Here is a 20652-nt window from a genome sequence, read left to right as displayed (position 1 = left end):
CAGTTTGCAGTATGGTTTCCAGTAGGGAGGTAGGTTAAAAATGAAGTCCCCTTAAAGAGGAATATATCTTACAATAATTATTCGTCTCATTTTTATTTCTCATGGGTTTAATTAAATTGATTATATCTGAAATGTGATTTTTCTTTCATACAGATAAAGACACAGTAAATAAAATGAGAGATCTGCGCATGAAAGCTGAAGATTACGAAGTGGTGAAGGTGATTGGTAGAGGGGCATTTGGGGAGGTTCAGTTGGTAAGTTGTGTTTCTGTACGTTTGGATGTATGCATGTTGTATTTGTTTGTGTCTATTTCTGAATACAGTGTTCAGAAGATGAAGTCTTAGGGTTTTATAGCCTTAAGCTCAATGAATTTTTATTTCTTTTTATCCCATGGAAATGTTTCTGAGAAGCTTGCATTTCAATACTGTCAATCCACATTTATTTTGCTTTGTAAGGCATGCTTCTCCTGGCAAAGTTGAATATATATCAGTCACGGTCAACAAAATTAGCCTCTGCCACTGTGTGGCAATTGAACACTTGAACAATTCAAGACTAGAAGAAATTCTGCTAGTTCAAGGAATACAGCAGTCTTGTAGACATCTTTCACAAGATGAGAGGAGAAGTGTGTGATGCTTACGATAGATTAATGGACTTGTTCATGCTGCTTTATTAAAATGAGAATTGGTGGGAAAAACTAGAAATAGGCAGCAAGTATTTGTGTATGCTAATGATCTCTGGAAAATGGTTATGCATTTAATAGGTGCCGTTATTTGTGCTTTTCGAGATAGGCACCTACAAGTCATGAAGTGACTATTATGCCTACGGACTCTGGATAGTTCTAGCAAGTATTTTAAGAATAATGCATATATTGTCAGAAAATACAATATAATTATTTTGTAGACCCACAATATGTAATTCTTTATAAATGTGAGGAGTCTTATGAAACCTATTAAATAGTGAAGCAGGAAAAAGAAGTCTAGTGATGTTCTTCATATATCAAGGTGAGAAACTAATGTGTTGTTTTATGTCGTGGTTATCTTCATAGGTAAGGCATAAGTCATCAAGAAGAGTGTATGCCATGAAACTTCTAAGCAAATTTGAGATGATAAAAAGATCAGATTCTGCTTTCTTCTGGGAAGAAAGGGATATTATGGCTTTTGCTAACAGTCCCTGGGTTGTTCAGGTACAGTGAGATTCCTTTTTAAAAATACTGTCATGGTAGAATAGTTCCATAACAATACTGCATGACTTTATATTTACTTGTCTTAGTTTTTCTAACTCCCATTTTGGTTACATTGATCTGGATCTGTCAGAGCAATACGTTATTAACAGTAGGAATTGCTGTTTGCAACAAACAGCTGATATTGTGCTTCCTTCAAAATCGTATTTTGTCTTAAATACAGGATAAGCTATTTTGTTTGTTATTAAAATGGTTTGCCAGATATGAGTTAAAACTGGTGAGTCTGCTTTATAGTACTTCTGGAAGTAGCCAACATATCAGAAATCTGTGCTTAAGATGTAGCTTCTGTATATTCCAATTTGTGTGTATGTATGACTGCAAATCATATATATTATATATATTATATATATTATATATATAATATATATTATGTATATATATATTATATATTTATAAATTATATATTTACAAATTATGTATTTATTTATAAATGTATAAATTATAAGTTTATATATTACATAAACTCTGGTTATGTTTTCCTCATTTCAGTTTTATCACTGACAATTTTTTGGGAGGCATCTCTGCCTTTGAAGTTTATATGGACAATGCCTGAAGCTTTCATCATACATTTGTGTGCACATTTAACTTGTTCATTTAAACTGTTCTTACCCTTAAGCATGTAAATACTTCTGTTAAGTTAGAATTAAAGTCATTCAAGAGTTACCTAAGTCAAATATGTTTATATGTTGCTATCTGTCTGGGAGTGATTGTGCAAAATTATGTTTTATGATTTTCGGAAAGGTTTAAGTCACCATGCTTAAACCTACTTGCACAAGTCATGTTGAACAGAGCATTTACTGCTGTAAGGGAAATACTTTTCTCAATTGTTTAAAGTATAGGTTCACTTTCTAAACAATGAATACATTGACCGTAGAATAATAAATATTTTGTGGTAACACAAATAGAATCAGGCAGATGTTTGAAATACAATAGTTCCATGTTTACATATTTGTCAATTGGTGTCCCAGGGAGTAAGGAAGCATCTTGTCCTCTTATGCAATGAGCTTTCTTTGAAATGATTACAGTTTGGTGCAATAAATACCAAAATCTGTAACCAGAGCTCTGCTGCTTCTGTAGTAAAATAAAGAGATGGAAGATCTGGCAGAAACGGACTTGAGATTAATTCCTTTTTAGGAGGTCTACTGGATGACGCAAAGCTGCTGCAGTAGTTATAGCAATTCTTTTACTTTGTAAATCAATTTGCACCGAAATTGTGGACTTTGAACAAGCAAAAGATTAGACAACTGTAGCACTCAGTGACTTGTTCTTTCTTTTGTTTATGCTCTTTTTACAGTTATTTTATGCATTCCAAGACGACCGTTACCTTTACATGGTCATGGAGTACATGCCTGGTGGGGACCTTGTGAATTTAATGAGCAACTACGACGTTCCTGAGAAATGGGCAAGATTTTATACTGCTGAAGTTGTTCTTGCATTAGATGCAATTCACTCAATGGGTTTTATACACAGGTGAAAAAGAAAAAAGTATTGTTACAGTGTTGTTTTAATCCCAGGGCTGTCAGAGTGACTTTATTTGGTTAAGGCCGTTTTAAAATTGCTGATATGACTTCATTATTATTTCATAATTATTTCATATTACAACTTCAAAACTTCTTGCTATCAGAAGGTGCAAAGCTGAGGTGACACAGTCAAAGTAAAGGTTTTCAGCAGGATGATCTTCTTCAGTTTAGGGAACAATAAAATTGTACCACTTTATCAAAAGATGTAGAACTGATTTGGCATGAACAAGTTGGCCCCCAAAATAGTTCATTTTTCTTAACTAGAAAAAACTGTTTGAAGAATTTGATAGCAGTAGTATACACTATTGGTAATTATTAACTCTCAGTTCTGCATTTAAAGCCTCAGCTGGCACCAGTGGCCTGATCAGGGTGAACTGAACAGGGTGAAAAACATCTCCCAGACACCTGTTTTCTTGTAAGGGGCAAGATTGGAAATAGAGACAGAGCAAAGGGACTTAGGTTTGTTTCATATTACGTACTTGCCCTCAAGTGGATTGTAGTCCCTTGTCAGACAGACTGAGTGTTCTCTTCTGTTGATATCTGAACTTCTGTATGTTTAGCTTTTAACCATATTTACTAGAAGCAGGAGAAGAAATTTTTCAACTGAAAATATACAAACAGCTTGAGAAGGACTTAGTGTCTATACCCTCAATTTGTAGTTTGGCCAGAACTTTTAACACTTAAGTTTTTTTAGAAAAAAAAAGAGTAAAACGAAAAAAAAAACAAACCCACTATTAATCCATTGCTCAAGTAGAATCTATAGCATCATAAATTACGTAGCTACTATGCCACATTTTAGGAATAAATTGTCTGGCTGAACCATTTGTACAGGTGTATTGGCAAGCTTTAGAAAACAGAAATTTGAAGATGCCAACAGCACTGTCAATCTTTTCCTCAAACTCCAGATTACTCTGACAGCAGATTTTTTGGAATTTGTTTTTAACTAGTTAACTCAAATTTGAGGACTGAAAAGAAGCTGATGCAAATATGGGCTCATGACAGAGGACATGGAAAGGCCTGAGGCTGCTGCTTTTGCCTCAGCCTTTCTTTATAAGGTCTGCTTTCAGGTCTCCCAGGTACCTGTGCCTAGTGGCAGGGCTTTGGAGGGTAAAGCATTCATTACTTTAGCAGAGAAAGGTCAAACTGAGTCCCCTGTATGCAAACGGGGCATATGCGAGTCCAAGGCTGGTGGGATACATGGAGAGTTGTGAGGAAGGTAGCCAGTATCAGGAGATACTGCTTTCTATGACAAGTGAAAGGCTGCAGCAATCAGAAGGTTTCTGTTGACTGGAAGGAAAGAAATGGCCCTGAGAGGGGGACTGCAGGCTGATTATGGAGTAAATTCTCAGGAAAGTTTCCAAGCACATGGACAGGAAGGTGATTGGGAGCAGTCTGCATGGATTTACGTAAGGGTAAAGTGTGCCTGCCCATCCTGATTGCCTTCTGTGATGACGGGAAAGCGGTGTATGTTGTTTGCCTTGACTTCAGCAAGGTTTCCAATGTAGCTGGAATGGAAAGATGCCTGCAGCTAAAGAATGAGGGTCAGTGGATGACACTAATTGCAGCAATGGTTAGCTGAGCACTGGCACAGGTTACCCAGGAAGATTGTGGAGTCTCCCTCCTTGTGAATCTTCAAAAGCTGCCTGAACAACCTGCTTTAAGTATCCCTGCTTAAGCAGGAGGGTTGGAGCAGATGACCGGCAGATGTTTGTTCTGTGAATATCCAGTTATTTGTTAGGAAATAAATTTTCACTGTGAGGGTGGTCAAACAATGGAAGAGAGTTGTAGAGAGGTTATGAAATCCCCATCCTTGGAAAAAATTCAAAACTTGACTGAATTTGACCCTGAGGAACCTGAATGCAACTTTGAAGTTTGAACTGATTTCCTTAGCTGCACTTTGATCAGGCAGTTGGACTAAGAGTATTTCAAAAAAATAAATAAAAGATTCCCAACCAAATCATGGTGTGTACACTGATACGTTTCTACTGCACACCCTGAGGTGAGGTAATGCTAGGACTTCATTTCATTGTAGGGACCAGAGTTTTCCATTTGAGGTCCCAGAAATTACTTTCACCTGAAACCATTTTTTTTTTATATATATATGTTGTTTTTTTTTTAAACTATGGTTCTGCTATAGTATACTTAGTACCATTAACATTGCTGAACTTTACAGTTACTTCATGAAAACTTTCTGTAAGAGAATCCCTGATGTGGAAAAGGCAGTACAGCAACACTTCTTTTGGGCCACAGAAAATTATTTGCTCATGTGAATATACTTCAGAAAATAGCATGCATTTATTTCCTGAAATTAGAAGTGATACCAAAAAAAAGGAGTTATATTTTCAAGGCTGGATTGAGGTGGTTAACTCGCAACCAGAATGGATTTCTTTTGTGTAGCTGTATCCTCGTAGAGAGTGACTTCAGCAAGTTCGTGGTTTTTTATGAAAACTTGAGGTTTGAGGGTAACATCCAGATTTGGTAAATTTGGTGACTTGAGACTGTTCCCACATCCATTATCATGTTTTTTAATGCTTCAGTTCCACAGTCTGTATGTGGGACATGATACTATAAGAAGGAAAAAAATTGAGGAAATAGTTGTGCTTTTATGTTGTATTTTCCTTGTCATGTTACATTTGAGAAATAGATGACTTTTGTTTTCCTAAGTTAAACTGACTGATTTACTCTTACACAAATGTTTTTCTGTTTTCAGAGATGTGAAACCTGATAATATGCTGCTAGATAAAGCTGGTCACTTAAAACTAGCAGATTTTGGTACTTGTATGAAGATGAACAAGGTAGACAATTTTTATTTTCTTTTTTTCCCTTTGTGAAAGGAAGGCATATGTAAAAGTGAAAATAAAATACTGAAAAATTTAGCTAGAGAAAAGTGTCCAAGATTCCACTCTTGCCATTACTATTATTTATGCGTCCTATTAAATGACAATGTAGAATGCAAAAATGGCTCTTGAAGTAGGAATTGCATCAACTCTATACTGTTTATTAGGAAGGCTTCCTGAAGTCAAGCCATTGATTATCTTATAGATTCCTCTAGATTATTTCTTTAAGTCTTTGACTATCAAAGTCGATGGAAAAAAGTGAGGTATTTAGTTAAGTTCAGTGATGGAAAACACGTCCAAGTTGCTGAATCCTTATATACATACTAGCATAACCTGACCTATATAAAAGCCAAATCTGAAGGAAACAGGTTAAAAGACTGTCACAGATTATTATTATTTTTTTTAATATATCTTGAGGTCATTTAAAAAAAAAAAAAGAAATTGTATTTTAAGTACTGTGAAGCATTGTTGTTCCCTACACAAAATTCTGGTTGGTTTGTGCTAGCCTCCACCTCCATACCAGGAAAGCAACCTTAAATGGGTGATACTTTAACAGAGTCTGGGTAATATATACATCACGTTCTCAACCTATTCCAGGAGCTTTGAATAAATTGCTTTTGGAATAAATCAGCTGCCTTGCCATAAATAAAAGGCACCAGTGAAAACCAAGTGCAAGTTACGTGTACAAATTCAAATAGTTTCCTTAAGTCACAACTTCCAGTCCACAGTGGAATAGCAGACACATAATTTGGCTTAATGCAGATTCATCTTTGATTTTGCTCTTAAAAATTAGGACTTTTGAAATACAGTTAAGCACGAGGATATTTTTCTATACGTGCCAAAAAGCAAGTAAAAATATTAGGAAAATTTGCTGTGTATTGGTGTCACAGAAGTAAACTCACGTCAACAACACCTTACATTGTGTGCTGTACTAAATAAATGAGCTGTGTATTGAAGAGCCTAGTCTTGGGTTCCTCTAGCCTTTTGGAAGAGGAAAGTGGCTCTGTGGGAAAGAAACTGCTCATCGTAGATAGAAGTTTAACACAGGTGCATTCTGGATTTGCTGCACATGCTCTGGATTTGTTCATTGGCTATATTTGTTCCTTAGTTATATATTGTACAAGTTTTCTACTAATCCATTTCTAGGATTATTCCAGAAGTTCCTGAACACTGGAAAGGATCAAGTGATTGCCACTTCGGCATTCTTGATGCCATCCCCAGTGTGATTGATCTCTTCTGCTAGTTCTTTCTCAGGGGTGTGAGGAACATGAAACGTTCTTCTCATCTGTCACACATTTTGAAGTCTATCTGCCTCAAGTTTCAGGGCCTTATCTGCATTGCAGTCTTCCTGGCATTAAGTATATTGTCTTGGAGGAGAAAAACTTAGTTTAGCTGATCCTGTCAGCAAAATCCTTGATTTGCTGGCCTATTTTGAGAGGAGCTTTCCTTGTTTACTCTATATCCTGGCAGTATATAAGACATTTATATTGGCATGAGCAGGAGAAGCTGCAATTACAAGGCTGAGATGCAATTCTGGTTACTTCTTAGATATTAACAGAGGTTTTTAAGCAACTTCCACTGTGTTAACTTTGACAAATCCAGTGCTTTGCTTTGGCTTTAGTAGTTTAGTAATTAAAAATATTTAAGAACCCATTCAAAAAACAAACAAACAAGCAAAAAACAATGCCCATCAATTCATGACAGTTGTTGATTTGCTGCTGTTACTAAGGTTTTATGAACTCTTGAGAACAGCTTGCAATTTTGGTTCTTATATTTGGGCCTGGCTGTTTTCCTTCTCTTTGTAGGAGGGTATGGTACGATGTGATACAGCTGTAGGAACACCAGACTACATCTCTCCCGAGGTATTGAAGTCCCAGGGTGGTGATGGTTACTATGGAAGAGAGTGCGACTGGTGGTCAGTTGGAGTCTTCCTGTATGAGATGCTCGTAGGTGAGTCGTAGGCTCATCAAAATTGACTGCAGTACTCAACTGCACTCTATAAAAAAAAAAAATCAGTGTTGTTTGTAACTGTTTTAATTTATTACTTTCTTAACATAACTTTTGATTTGCTCACTGTGGTATTTGAAAAATGCCTTAAAAATATTCTACTACAGTTCTCAAACGTTTGTCCTTACCTCTTGTTCAATTATTTGCTTACATTTTGTTGCGTGCATAATTCAAATGTTATAAATCAAATCTACAATACTTCTGATCTACTTTTTAATTTTTTGCATTGCTGCTTTTTCAGGTGATACACCTTTTTATGCAGATTCTTTGGTTGGAACATACAGCAAGATTATGAACCATAAGAACTCCCTTACCTTCCCTGATGACAACGATATCTCTAAAGAGGCAAAAAACCTTATTTGTGCCTTTTTAACTGATAGGTGAGATTTCAACCATATTCAAAATGAAAGTGAATCTTCATTAAGAAAATTATGTTGAAAGAACATGTCTGTGTGTGCGTGTATATCTACATCTATATATATTTTGTGGGGGTTTCTAAACTGCTGAACAGAAGTGGAACTTTGATAGTATTGGCATGAAAGCAGCATAACTCTGTTCCTGTTTAGGTGCTGCTGTAGGTAAGTGTATGTGCTCTGAATGCACTTCTGTTAGCTGAATGTTCTCCTTTATAGGAGTTAGGTTTTGCTTGTCTATCAGCTACAAAAATATGAGAAAGCGTTAGCCTCTTGCTTAAAGTATGGCAAGGCTGTCTTAAATTTAGTCAGTAACTCTTCAGAACTTCAGTTGCTTAGGGCTTTAAGTCACATTGTCTACTCTGAATCAGTGTTTTGTTTAACCCGAAGCAGTAGATGCTGCAGACTGGACAGGTGGTATTGCCAGGTTAATTTTGTCCAGTCCCAGAACTTGGGAGAGGAGTCAAGTGTTTGCTGCTGTTCTCTGTGGGTGTATCAAGTAGATTGGGGGAAGGGAAATGGTGCTAGGATGAGTGCTTATAAATTTAGTTTGCATGTGAAGTGTTACTCCTAAGTATCAGCTATAACAATAGCTGATACACTGGTATATGTTGTGGAGTGTGAGGGGCATGGATTCCTTGGGGATAAAACTAAAGCGAACTGTGCAGTTCGGGAATGCCCCTAATGCAATCCCAGCTCCTAGTGGGCATTCAGTCCGCAGGATCGGGGTAGAGTCAACCCAAAGAAAGCCTGTATGAAATGTGGGTGTTAGGTTTGTTTCACTTTGGGGGTGTGCTCTAGTTGTACCCACGCTGCTTACAAATCTAAACATAACTTTTGCAACCTTTGCTTGAGATCTGAGGCTACGAAGGTGGAGGGGGGTTGTTGCATTTGCTGAGCTTCGTGGGCTTCAAGCAACAGCATGATCTCCTAGTAAGCGTGGAATCTAGCTTCTGCTTGACAGCTGCCTAGCCAGTCCATGACGGTGGAAAGAGTAGCAGCAGGAGTTCCTACAGACAAGTGTTAAAACCAGACTGTGTTCTGAAATATACCTGCTGTGCTGCTGTAGTTATTGTCATCTGAGTGCTTTGAGGTGTATCTATTTCATGCCTTAGTTTGACAGTTAGTTTTTTGTTCCTCTTTGTTGTTAGATACTCCTTATGATTTGTCTTTCCTTTGGAATGATTTATGTCATCTTACATACTATACTGAAACCAAAAAATTCTTTACAGGGAAGTGCGACTAGGACGCAATGGAGTAGAAGAAATTAAACGGCACCTTTTCTTCAAAAATGATCAGTGGGCTTGGGAAACTCTCAGAGACAGTAAGTATAATGCTTTTATCAGAGACAGTGATCTGCCTTACTTTACGTATCATGTTAGTAAAAGAACTGCTATATTTCTTTTTAATGAAATTTAAAATTTTAGTTATACTGAAGGATGGAATTAAATCTCTTAGACACCAAAGAGAAATACCCAAAAAACTCTTAGTTGTGTCACTTGAGTTATAAAATAATTACTAGCATATAATTATTCTCCTTTTTTTTTTCCTAGCTGTAGCACCAGTTGTGCCTGACTTAAGCAGTGACATAGACACTAGTAATTTTGATGATCTGGAAGAAGACAAAGGAGAAGAAGAAACATTTCCCATACCAAAAGCATTTGTGGGCAACCAGCTTCCATTTGTAGGATTTACTTACTACAGCAACCGTCGGTATGTACAGACAAAGCAAACTGATGGCATATTCTCTTGTCAAGACTCCTGTTTGTCTCGTATGTAAATACAAGCCTGTACAGATTCTTACTTATGAGTCAGAATCCTAATAAATTACCCTTTCTTGACACTTTGATAGCCAGTACTACTAGTCATCAGTACCTTAAAATATTGCACTGATTTTGTGAATGTTTTGCTCTGTATTAAGTATGTTACACAGTGGTGTGGCAGAAATAGTAAGAAAAATCTGTTGTGGTTTCTAGGCAGAGCTGCCTACAGAGCACTGAAGTATCCATATAGTCGTAAACTGGGGATGTGAATGTCACTTTATCTCATTGCAAATCACAGTTTGGGAATTTTATACAAGGATTCCACACTTCACATCACTGTAGGCATGTGATAAATTAAACCTTGTCTTTGCTTCTCTCTGGCTTACTAGAAATACTCTATTTTCTACTTGCCTGTCACCTGTGATAGATTCTTCTTTTTTTCAAAGTACTCATCAGCTGCAATGAGATTGTGATGCTTTACTGTTTCCACTGTTGCTTAGGAAACTTTAAATGACATCAGTTGAAATTACATTGATTCAGACTTTAAGAGTCATTATTACTGTAGGCGCTGTCGATATCTCTATTTACATTCAGAAATCTTTAACTTTTTCTTTGAGAGATACTTTTAATTGTTGTCTATGTCAGTCATGCTTAAACTGATCTAAGTCTTCTGTATCTGACCATGTCAGATAGAGAGATAGAGACCCGTAGTTGTTAGTTTTAATAGTATTTCAGGAAATACTTTAGAAAATATTCAGAAATATTTCAGAAAATAGGAAAGCCTTAAAGGAAATAAATCTGTTACCCATCATTGGATAGAAGAGGAACCGCTTTTCCAAGCCTGTGGTGAAATTATTTCCATCTCTGCAAAGAGTTGGATTTGTTGTTGCTTTCTGCATAGTGAGGAATAAAGGAACTTGCAAGCTTTGCAGACAGTTCGTGTGAGTTCAGTCCAAGAGTCTTACTTATTGTTCTGATTTTAGTCTATAATAAAAAGTCTTAATTTTTGCCTTTCAGGTAGACTTTGGAATGTGTTATCAAGAAGGTGAAGTAGCATACTGAAGCTTGTTAATAACTGAAATTCTTCTCTCCCCTTTTAATTCTTGGGGTGGGGACAGTATCAGGAATTTAGAGAACTTAGACTGTATTTAGCTGTTGTGGAAGATGTCTACTAAATACTATAATTACTTTATACACTTACTGGAACGAAAATGCTGTTCTAGAACTGATTTTGATCCCATAATACTCTGGTGTGACAGTCTTAAAAAGTCTGAAATGACCATTTGCACCTGCTTAATCTCTAGTCCTAATTGATTCCCTTTTTATGCTGCAATATGTTCAATTGAGTATTTAGGAAAAAGTTCAAATGTCTTCCATCTCCTTTGATTTTTGTCAGGCTTCAAGTATGCTGTAGAGCTTAAAGCAGTGGGGATATAGGAACATGATATGACTTCCGTCACTAAAGGAAGTCTTACGGTCTTTTAGGATAGGATATTTTCTACAGCTGTAATCTCACTGATTGCAAACTAGAAAAGATGGTGGTTTATTATTGCACTTCACTTACAACACAGATTTTGGAATACTAGCTGAGAACAGTTCACAGCTCTGTGTGGCTTCTGTGTTCTCTTCAGGGGTCTGATTTGTTCAGAAATCTTCAGGATTCAGGTTTGTTTCTGCTCTTGTTTTCTCTGGTGCTCTTCCTGCTTCAGTACCACATTTTCTCTGCTCTGTTGCCCTGGTGTGCAAAATATTGTGACTTCTTGTACTTGAGACCAACTCCTTCCTCTGTAGGGAACTGTAACATTTTTCTCTTTGTCACTTGATTGTCTGTAAGCTGTTTAGATTTTTAATTTGACCTCGGCTTTGCAGGGTGTCTTTGGTTTTTATTTTGGGAGGTTTTTGTTCATGTGAAAGGAAAGATGGGATGCATCCATCTTCCTCAGCTCGTGTATTGGAGATTTCTTCCTAACATAATCTGATGGGTTAGGAACCTTTCATGTTTCTCTAGATCAGTTATCAGGCCAAGAACATCACACCAAATACTGAAGGAATTCTCAGGCAGTCACTTTTATTTATTTACATGACTTTTAGAATCATGACAAATAGAAATTTGTGGTATTTTTAGAGAAGTTATGTAAAATAACTCTCGCTTCAGGACAAACTGTGTGTGGAACTCCTGGTAACTTTGGAAGCTACATATACACACACACAATCTCTGCAGAGTTTGCTTCATTTCTACTTGTTTCATAAGTGCCTGAATAAATATTTATGGGATGCAAGCCAATGAGAGTGTTGTAACCATGGAAAGCAAAGATTTTTTTTAATGGTTATTTAAAAAAAAAAAATAAAAGTGGTTGTGTTAATACTTGGCAGAAATCCTTTTTTCAAGAGGTCATCTTCTGCAACATACCACTTTATGTTTGAAGACAATTTTTACAATTAATTGTGTTTATTTCAAATAAATATGCTCAATCTTGAAATGTAAGTACAGAAGTGAAAAATTTGATTGTTGCTATTTGGTTATCCATACTTTGGAGCAAAAAACTGAGGGTGTTATTTTTATCATGATTATGGTTTGTTTTTTTTTTTTTTCATAACCTTGCCTTTAAACAAATCTTAAAATAACTTTTAATGTTGTTACAGGTATTTATCTGTCTCTGCAGAAAATTCCAATGACAACAGACCAGCCTCCAATGCGGATAAAAGTGTGGTATGTCTCACTGGTTTTCAGTTTTATTGTATCCTAGAAAAGAATCTGTTGCATATACCAGTATAAATTCTCTGAATTTTAAATGTCTCAAACTTTCTTAGTGTTTGAAATATGGGAGATCAGTATATAAAATTAAACTATTTAGTGTGGCTTGCCTATCAAAGTTGTTGAAAAGACTGAATTTCAGTTCTTCCTAAAACATAAGTTTTCACAAATTGGAATAAAATAGCTGAAACTGCACACTCTTCTTGTGAAACAGGATTCATGGTTTTTATCTTCATAAATATCTAAGAGTTTGTGCAATGTTTTCAGAGTGCCATATCCATCCCAGGTGTACACTGGCATTGTGGTGATGATCAATTCTAGCCCCGAGTGTGATAGGAAGGAAGCCTTGGCTTTTCAGCAGCCCACTGTTTCATTGCTGAAGCTGGAGCTAAGATTTCTCAGTTTTTCTGTGAGCCAAGTGGGAGGTGGCAGACAATATGACAGTGTGGGATTATTTTTTTTAATTTCTATTTTTTCCAAATAAAATAACCTTAGGTATTCTGCTCCTTCCCAAGGGTGCCCCATAACCTTTTGGGATTCAGGGCACTGAGAAGCTGCATTTGTATAACAATTTACCTAAAAAACTCACAGGAAAGTTCAGAAGCTCTTTCAGTTACTGCTTCCTAAGCATCTTGGCAATCTGGTTACCAGGAAGATAAGCCAATATGTTAGAAACAAGGTGTGCTTGGATTCTGTGCAAGTGCAGGTGTAAATTAGGATAATTTCCTTAGACTGCTTTGACATTTTTCAAATAGGCTTTCCTTCCAGTAGAAAACACAGTCAAAATAATAATGAACTCTAAAAGAAGTCTTTAGCTTTGATTGATTTACTTTGTTAGTATCTTGTTCTGTTATGTTTTCCATTTAGAGTCGAAGAGAAGCAGATGTTGATGCATGTTCCTTTTTCTCTTAAACTCATAATATAAATGTTTTAGTGGTGTATGGTATTACCCAAGGAAAACTTGTAAAGGACAGGGGAACTACTTAGGTATTTATTGGGCTAACTGAATTTATTAAGCACTGAATTATTTTGATTTATTTATGTAACTTGATGTCCTCCATAAATTTTGTTTTCTTCATCAGTACATGGCTGTTGGTATGGCAAAATGAAAAACAGAGCTAGGTTTGGAAATACTTGCAAATATTTAAAGCTACTTGCTGGCCTTTAGTTGACTTTGAAGATAGCTGTTAAATAGACTTGGCAGAATTAGGGGGATACCTGGCATGGCACCTGCACGTGGTTAAAGAACCCTACAGCCCTGTCAGTGTTGCTAGGGGTGTTTGAATGTCTTGTGATTTTTAACAGTATGGGGAGGGGAAACTGTGGAAGGATATGGGTAATAGGTTTAAATGAATGTGAAGTCTTTATTATAGGGTATTTTTATCTCCCAGTTTTTCTCAGCTGTTTTTCCTTTCATTACATGCTGCAATGAAAACGGTAATGTTGACACATGGTTAGCAAATTAATTAGTTCTGGAAATATAACACAATGTTATCTACTCTGTATTTTGGCATGTTACTGAGGCTCTCTTGGGTGGGACTGTGTGCCAGAAATTTCAAAGAAATTCATTGGGTTTTGCAAGAGTGTAAAACTTCACAGAACTAGACCTTGAAGTTGGAGAAAAATGGAATTCAATGGCCTTTAACTGAATATCAGGCCTCTCTGAAGATCTGGTTATTTTCTTTGACTAGTGCTACCCTAAACTACTCTGAGCAGTTCAGATGTTGAGGAGTAGGTGAACAAATTCTTCTGAACTGGGTCTTCAGGTTTTTTCGTTGTTCAGGGTGCAGAACCAGATGCAAAATGCTGTGGTTTAACAACAGCAAGAAAAAAAGTATGGCAGCTTCAGAGGGATTTTGCTTGGCTTCTACGCTGCAGTCAGACCCAAACATGCAGGAATGCTTTTTTTCTGTGTTAACTGTGACTCAGGATTTTCCAAAGATATTGTTTAGGTTATTGATACCCGATTGTGCAAAACTTCTCTGGAGGCCTGTGGTCTTGCATCAATGTCATTTGACTGCTCAGCAAGCTGAGGTAGGCCCCTAGGGGTCCAGCACTGTAAAAATATTGAGAGGGAGAGAAAGAAGCAGGAGGAAGCAATGGAGGTCCGAACCAGTAGGATCCAGTGCAGGGACACTTCAGTTGCCAGATGTCTTCTTAGACCTGTTCCTCATCCATCCCATTTAATTCCTTTATGCAGTCTGTCTGGAAGGGGCTGTAAAATGAGTAACCAGGAAATGGACGAGCAATTATGTTGAAACTTCTTGATCCTTATTTTTGTGCATCACATGTGATCCCTTTTTGCTCAAGTGAGAGCTAGCCTTTAAATAGCCGTGCTTCGTTTCTCAGTGGTTTGTACCAATGGGATAAATGTGTTGTGTACTTGCTGGCCTTCCCTTTTCCTTGGTGTTTACTTTAGTAGCAGTCTCTCTGTGGTTTTTGACTACAGTCGTTGTCTCTTCCAAGGGTGTTATGTTGTGTGTTACACCAGTCATGAATGCAAGTGCTGAGAAGTCTTTGTTCCAGTATTTCCTTGTTCTTCCAAGGCGTTCTGGGTAGGTAGTGTTAAATACTCGGAGTAAGGAATAGTAAATATATAAAATTTGTGATTAGTCCCCAGTTGTTATGTCTGTGTTCTTCCTCTGCAAACATGAGAGCAACTCAAGAGTATGGAAGAAAGGAAAAGGAAGAAATGAGAAAGGATCTCTGGTTCTTGGGAGCACCACGATGCTGCTTGGAACTGGAAGGAGTAAAGTTTGGAAGTTTGAAAGGTTTCCCACTTACTATGGATAAAGCATGCTATAACATGTCTCCAGACTGAAATCCTAGTTTAGGACTGAACACAGTATAGTCCTTTCTGAGACCACTTACTGTTGCTATCGAGAAAGAATGAAGACGAGCATAAGTTCTCCTCTACGTGATCACTTTTAGTTCTTGTAAATGTACTTTATGGGGGAAAAAAGAGGAAGAGGTGGACATAGGAGGAACTGTTCTGTTGCTCCTTTTCCTGGGATGATTGTGCAAAATGAGTCAGGCAATTGTCAGAGTTTTTGAAGTTAGAACAAGGAACAAGACAACAAAGTGTCAGAAGCACTTGCATATATGGCTTTGAAGAGAATCTAGGTTAGGACTGTAATTCTCCTCTGTGCTCTTCTAAGGATGCTGAGGGAAATGTGGGAAAGCTAAATAAGGCTGCAGTCCTTACCAGATCAGTGGAGAAGTTTTAGAAGAGTGAATCAGCACGGGCTTGACTTAATGAGCTTCCTCAAAGTTGATACTATCTTGTTGTTTACCAAGGATTTTGCTGTTGTTGGAGTGCAATTACTGTGCACAGGCATCCAGTAGAAGGTGGATATTTTGAGACTGCACGGAAAGAATGAACTTGTGAATTTATCTTGCTGGCAAACAGTAAATGCCATACAGTACCATTCTGTATTAACATCTGGAGCCTGTTACTCCTTTCAAACCTTAGTACAGTGCTAGGTGTAAGAATTCGCCCTGACTAAATAGAGGTTAAGAGCATTTTCCCCCGCTGCTAATAACTGACACACCTGATTCTGCTTCCTGAACTGAGAACTTGAAGATGCTTTGTAAAATGTATTTGATAGCTAGAAAAAGAGCACTATTAAGGCTAATAAAATGCTTCTTTATAATTTGCAGTAATACCTCTTGTCTAATTCTGGAAATACTTAAAAACCTAGCCTAGCCCCATGAATTTTGACAGAACTATGCACAACCTTAACATTTTATCTGTGCAAATGATATAACTGTGTAATAGTAAGTTCTTTCTTGTAACTAACTTGCTTTTTAGGGGAGGCGATTCAGCTAAAAATACAGTGCTTAGATAGAAGTAGGCTGTGATACAACATAAGTAGCACTGAATATTCTGGAATACTTTTTTTTGAAGTTCATCAATTTAATGCGTGTTCTTTCATGTACGAATATATATTTAAAGCTGGAAAATATGCAGAAAATGATCTATGAGTTGGAAGAACAACTACATAATGAAATGCAGTTGAAAGATGAAATGGAGCAAAAGTGCAGGTGAGACTTTGAACTTTAATTGTTTATATAATTTAAATAAGTCTAACACTTGAGTTCTGTATTACTGCTTTAGGGATTACCAGAATAACATTAAGAATTGTGCTATACTTCTCCAAAGGAGCTCCAGGCAGAGGTTTAAATCATTCAAATATTGTTTTAAAGTGGTTTTCTTGAATATAGCATTAAGGAAATCCTTTGTTTTCAGTACCATCCATGTAATGCTTTTTCTGAACACTTGCGTATTTAAGTTTACCTGGTATCTCTGAATTTAGATTTTTTTAATGGGCCGAGGTATGCATTTGTAAGGTTGAACTTTGAGAAATGTAAAATACTGTATACACTGCATATACTGGACTATTAAAATTGACTCTCTGGTTTCTAAATATATGGTAATTGTTACAGGACCTCATTTATTTTCCTTCCTGTGGCTGATCAATAAAAACAATGATTTTCTTTCTAAAGGCTTGTTTCTGCCATGTTAAAGTAACTATGTGGGAATTTGCCAGTTTCTTGCAGCTACAAACAGTAGACATTTTTTTCTGATAATCAGATTTTTTTACTCAGATACATGCCAACTAAATTCTTTGAGTTAGCTTCTCATTTTGAAGTCTTCCTGACAGCCTGAAAAAAAAAAATAGACAAAACTTAGTTATAGGACACGGAAAGAACTAAGGCTAGAATTAGGACCCTAGTGTGTAAATGTGTGAGCTGTTTAGGCAGGAACTGGTAGCCAAGATGATCCAGTGGGAATTTAGACTGAGACACTGTCCCTGACCTATGCACAACTTCACTGTTCACGTGCTTTGATTGCTTTCTGCAAGCAGGATGTATGTTTCTTGAAATACATTCAGTAACCACAGTACTTCCTGCAGCACTGCTGAGGATGTCAGAGCACAACACTGTCCTCTGATACATCGTGCTGTTTACTGTAGTTAGGTAGGATATATTGCTATAACTGCTTATTGTACCTGCCAGGTAATGTTGTCTGCGGCCCCTCTTACCTCTTTGAAGAGGGATAAGTAGCTGCAAAAACAATCGTATTAATGTGTTTTGCCAGTTAACTGGAGGTTTTACTATCCACTTAACTTTTCTCTGCCTATAGTACTGTTCTAATACATTGCTTCAACAGAGCCTTTTGAATAATACTTCCATATTTTTATACATAGTAGTGAGCTGCCTACTATTGTATTAACCATTTTAGCTATTTGGGAAGCTCAAAAGTAGAGGACGTTTTCAGCAGTTCATCAGGATATTCTAATTTTAATGTTAGCTTGTTGTGTACATGCACTGTTTCTATATTTCAGGTTTAGAGACAAAATGTGGCACCTAAAGTTTTGCATATATAAGCTGCAACAAAGTTTATAAATACTTTATATATTTAAAAACTATTTCCAATGAAACTTGAATGTTTTCTTTGACTTTTAAATGCTTATTACAAAACAGAATTAGCTAAAATTGAGGCCTTTGGTAGTGGTTGCATATTACTTAACTAGAAAAACACTTATCATGTATCCTTGTTGTATTTAAAATGTTTTTTTCTTTTTAGATCTTCAAACATAAAGCTAGACAAGATAATGAAAGAACTGGATGAAGAGGTAACTATTTTTCATCATTGAAGCTGCCTTAGTTGGGTAAAGAATATGGATAGTACTTTCACAATTCAAGATATTTCTTCTGTGACAAAAAAAAATAAATAAATTGTTCTCACTATAAATTTGAGACCAGATGATCACATTTCAATACATAGCATTGGGAAATGCATCTATTTATTTTCACACATTTTCAAAGCCTTTTTGCTTCTGCATGTTTCACAGATTTAAATTGTTCCCTCTGTTAAACTGCAATGAACAAGATGAATGTTTTTCTGGAGTTCATAAAAAATGAGTTTTTCTGAAATCTAATGTACAGGTGATTTTCTGTTGAGTTCCTTATGTCATCTCCTAATACTATTTAATGGTTATTTAAATACAATGTTAACAAAAACTTCTTCAGTAATTTGGTATATTTGTAATGTAGAAGTATAAAGAAAAAAGTCATTTTTTCTGAATTTTTTTTAAAGGGAGACAAACTCATTCACTGGAAATGATGCATCAGTGTCCATAGTTAGTTGCAGAGATACTGGTTTAGGGATCATTCATTAAAATGTAAATAGAAAATGACGATGCTTTTAATTTTAGGGAAATCAGAGAAAGAACTTAGAAACAACAGTGTCTCAAATTGAGAAGGAAAAGATGGTACTGCAGCACAAGATAAATGACTACCAAAGAAAAATTGAACAAGAGAATGAGAGGAGGAGGAATGCAGAAAATGAAGGTATGCCATGTTGGCATGTTGTAACTGATTAGGTATATGGTATGTTTTTTGGGAATAATTTACTATGTTAGCATGTTGAGTGCTACTGAACTTTAAAAGGGATCTTTTCAAATTGTGAGCACAAATTTTGAGTTTATTTGAGTTTTAACAAGAACACGTCTTTGTCTTATTCTGTCTTCTCTACAGTGTGTTATTCTGCAGGCACAGAATTTGATCTAAAAATGTACATAAGAAAAAAGGCAACAAAGGACTTATGTGCCAAGACTTTTAATGTGTTTATGTAAAAATTAAAGATTTTTTTTAACCTCTTGTGTTAATGATGTAATTTCTTTTCAGTGTCCACGCTAAAAGATCAAATGGAAGACTTGAAAAAAATCAACCAGCATTCACAAATTACAAATGAGAAGATAACACAATTACAAAAACAAGTATGTTGTTTCTGTTCATTGCTTTCATTATTTCTTAGGTCTGAGAAGCAGTATTGTGCATTCAGATATAATAAAACTGGTTCCAATAAATCATTTTTATATTTGAGAATCTTTTTTTTTTTTTTTTTTTCCCAACAGCTAGAAGAAGCCAATGACTTGATAAGGACAGAATCTGATACAGCAGCAAGACTGAGAAAGGGTAACACAGAAATGAGCAAGTCATTAAGTCAGGTAGAATCACTAAATAGAGAACTGCAGGAAAGGTGCAGAGTCCTAGAAGGTGCAAAACTGCAGGTGGAGAAAGATTACTACCAGCTGCAAGCAGCACTGGAATCAGAACGAAGGGACAGAAGTCATGGATCTGAAATGATTGGAGAGCTACAGGGTAAATTTTCTCTTTTTATACTTTGCTTTTTTTTTTTTTTTTTTTTTTTTTTTTTTTTTTTTTTTTTTTAAAAAAAGTAAGCCTATTTATAAAAGACGTGAAGAAAGGAAAAGTCAATTTGCAAAATGAGTGTAAATTAGTAAAATAATTCATGAAGTAGTCGTGTCCGAATGGCTCTTGGAAGAAGGAGTATCAAAATCTCAAAATCTGACCTATCTGAAAGTCTGAAATGTATGGTACAATAATATGAGAAGCTGGTAGTAGTGCTAGAGAACACCCAACACTGTGTTTTACCAACCTTTATGCAGCCAAGTTGATGTAACCCTGCTCTGTCTCCTCTTGTATTTTTGGAGAATGCTACCTTGTTCTTAAATTGCATTTGTTTTCTTTCTATGATGCTTCTAAGTGATTTTAGAACATGAAAAGCACAATAAGGGATACAGATCTGGATACTTGGAGAACGTTATCATTTATACTTATGATTCTTAGCAGTAGAAACTATTTAGATATGTTAGTTTATGACTATGCTAAGGGATACTGCACCTTAACTTGCTGTTCTAAATCGTCTGTCAGCAGTACTGAGAATCACTGCCCATGAGGCACTATCTTATGCTTATTGGTATAGACTGGAGAGAGGTGTTGAGGGCTTTTGGGTGTGTTTGCTTTTTAAGGTCAACTTTACGTTCTTTGGCACAAGGTAAGAACTATCAAGAATCAAGTTGCCTGTTCACTATGCTTTAAGTATAGTAAAATAATTTCAGTTTAGTCAGTGTATTGTTTCACTGACATGGAGTGTAGTTTAGTCCAGTCTGTTGTTAAATGCAAGCAGGAGGTACAAAATTGCATGAGAAGACTTCTGTGCACTTTGAAATGTGTATTTTTGACCACATTCAACTCAACAGTCCTCCCAAAAGGGAGGTTCTTCTGAAAGGCATCGAAGTAAGGTA

General features: G+C 36.2%; 1 protein-coding gene across 3 annotated transcripts in view; it reads left to right on the top strand.

Annotated features, from left to right (window-relative positions):
* The window catches only part of ROCK1 (Rho associated coiled-coil containing protein kinase 1), an 85279-nt gene that overhangs the window by 30665 nt on the left and 33962 nt on the right, over positions 1-20652 (top strand). For 2 of the 3 annotated variants that reach the window (XM_032183322.1, XM_032183324.1), the window contains 14 exons: positions 154-254; positions 1046-1183; positions 2535-2710; positions 5471-5555; positions 7403-7547; positions 7846-7984; positions 9250-9341; positions 9571-9730; positions 12424-12490; positions 16491-16579; positions 18126-18174; positions 18757-18892; positions 19229-19320; positions 19459-19705. In XM_032183322.1, coding sequence (XP_032039213.1) covers positions 154-254; positions 1046-1183; positions 2535-2710; positions 5471-5555; positions 7403-7547; positions 7846-7984; positions 9250-9341; positions 9571-9730; positions 12424-12490; positions 16491-16579; positions 18126-18174; positions 18757-18892; positions 19229-19320; positions 19459-19705 — 1716 coding nt within the window. The remainder of the gene's footprint in view (positions 1-153; positions 255-1045; positions 1184-2534; positions 2711-5470; positions 5556-7402; positions 7548-7845; positions 7985-9249; positions 9342-9570; positions 9731-12423; positions 12491-16490; positions 16580-18125; positions 18175-18756; positions 18893-19228; positions 19321-19458; positions 19706-20652) is intronic. The other variant, XM_032183323.1, reaches the window with a different exon arrangement.

The sequence above is a fragment of the Aythya fuligula genome, chromosome 2, assembly GCF_009819795.1.
Source record: "Aythya fuligula isolate bAytFul2 chromosome 2, bAytFul2.pri, whole genome shotgun sequence".
Classification (NCBI taxonomy): Eukaryota; Metazoa; Chordata; class Aves; order Anseriformes; family Anatidae; genus Aythya; species Aythya fuligula.
This window is presented reverse-complemented; position numbering and strand designations above follow the sequence as displayed.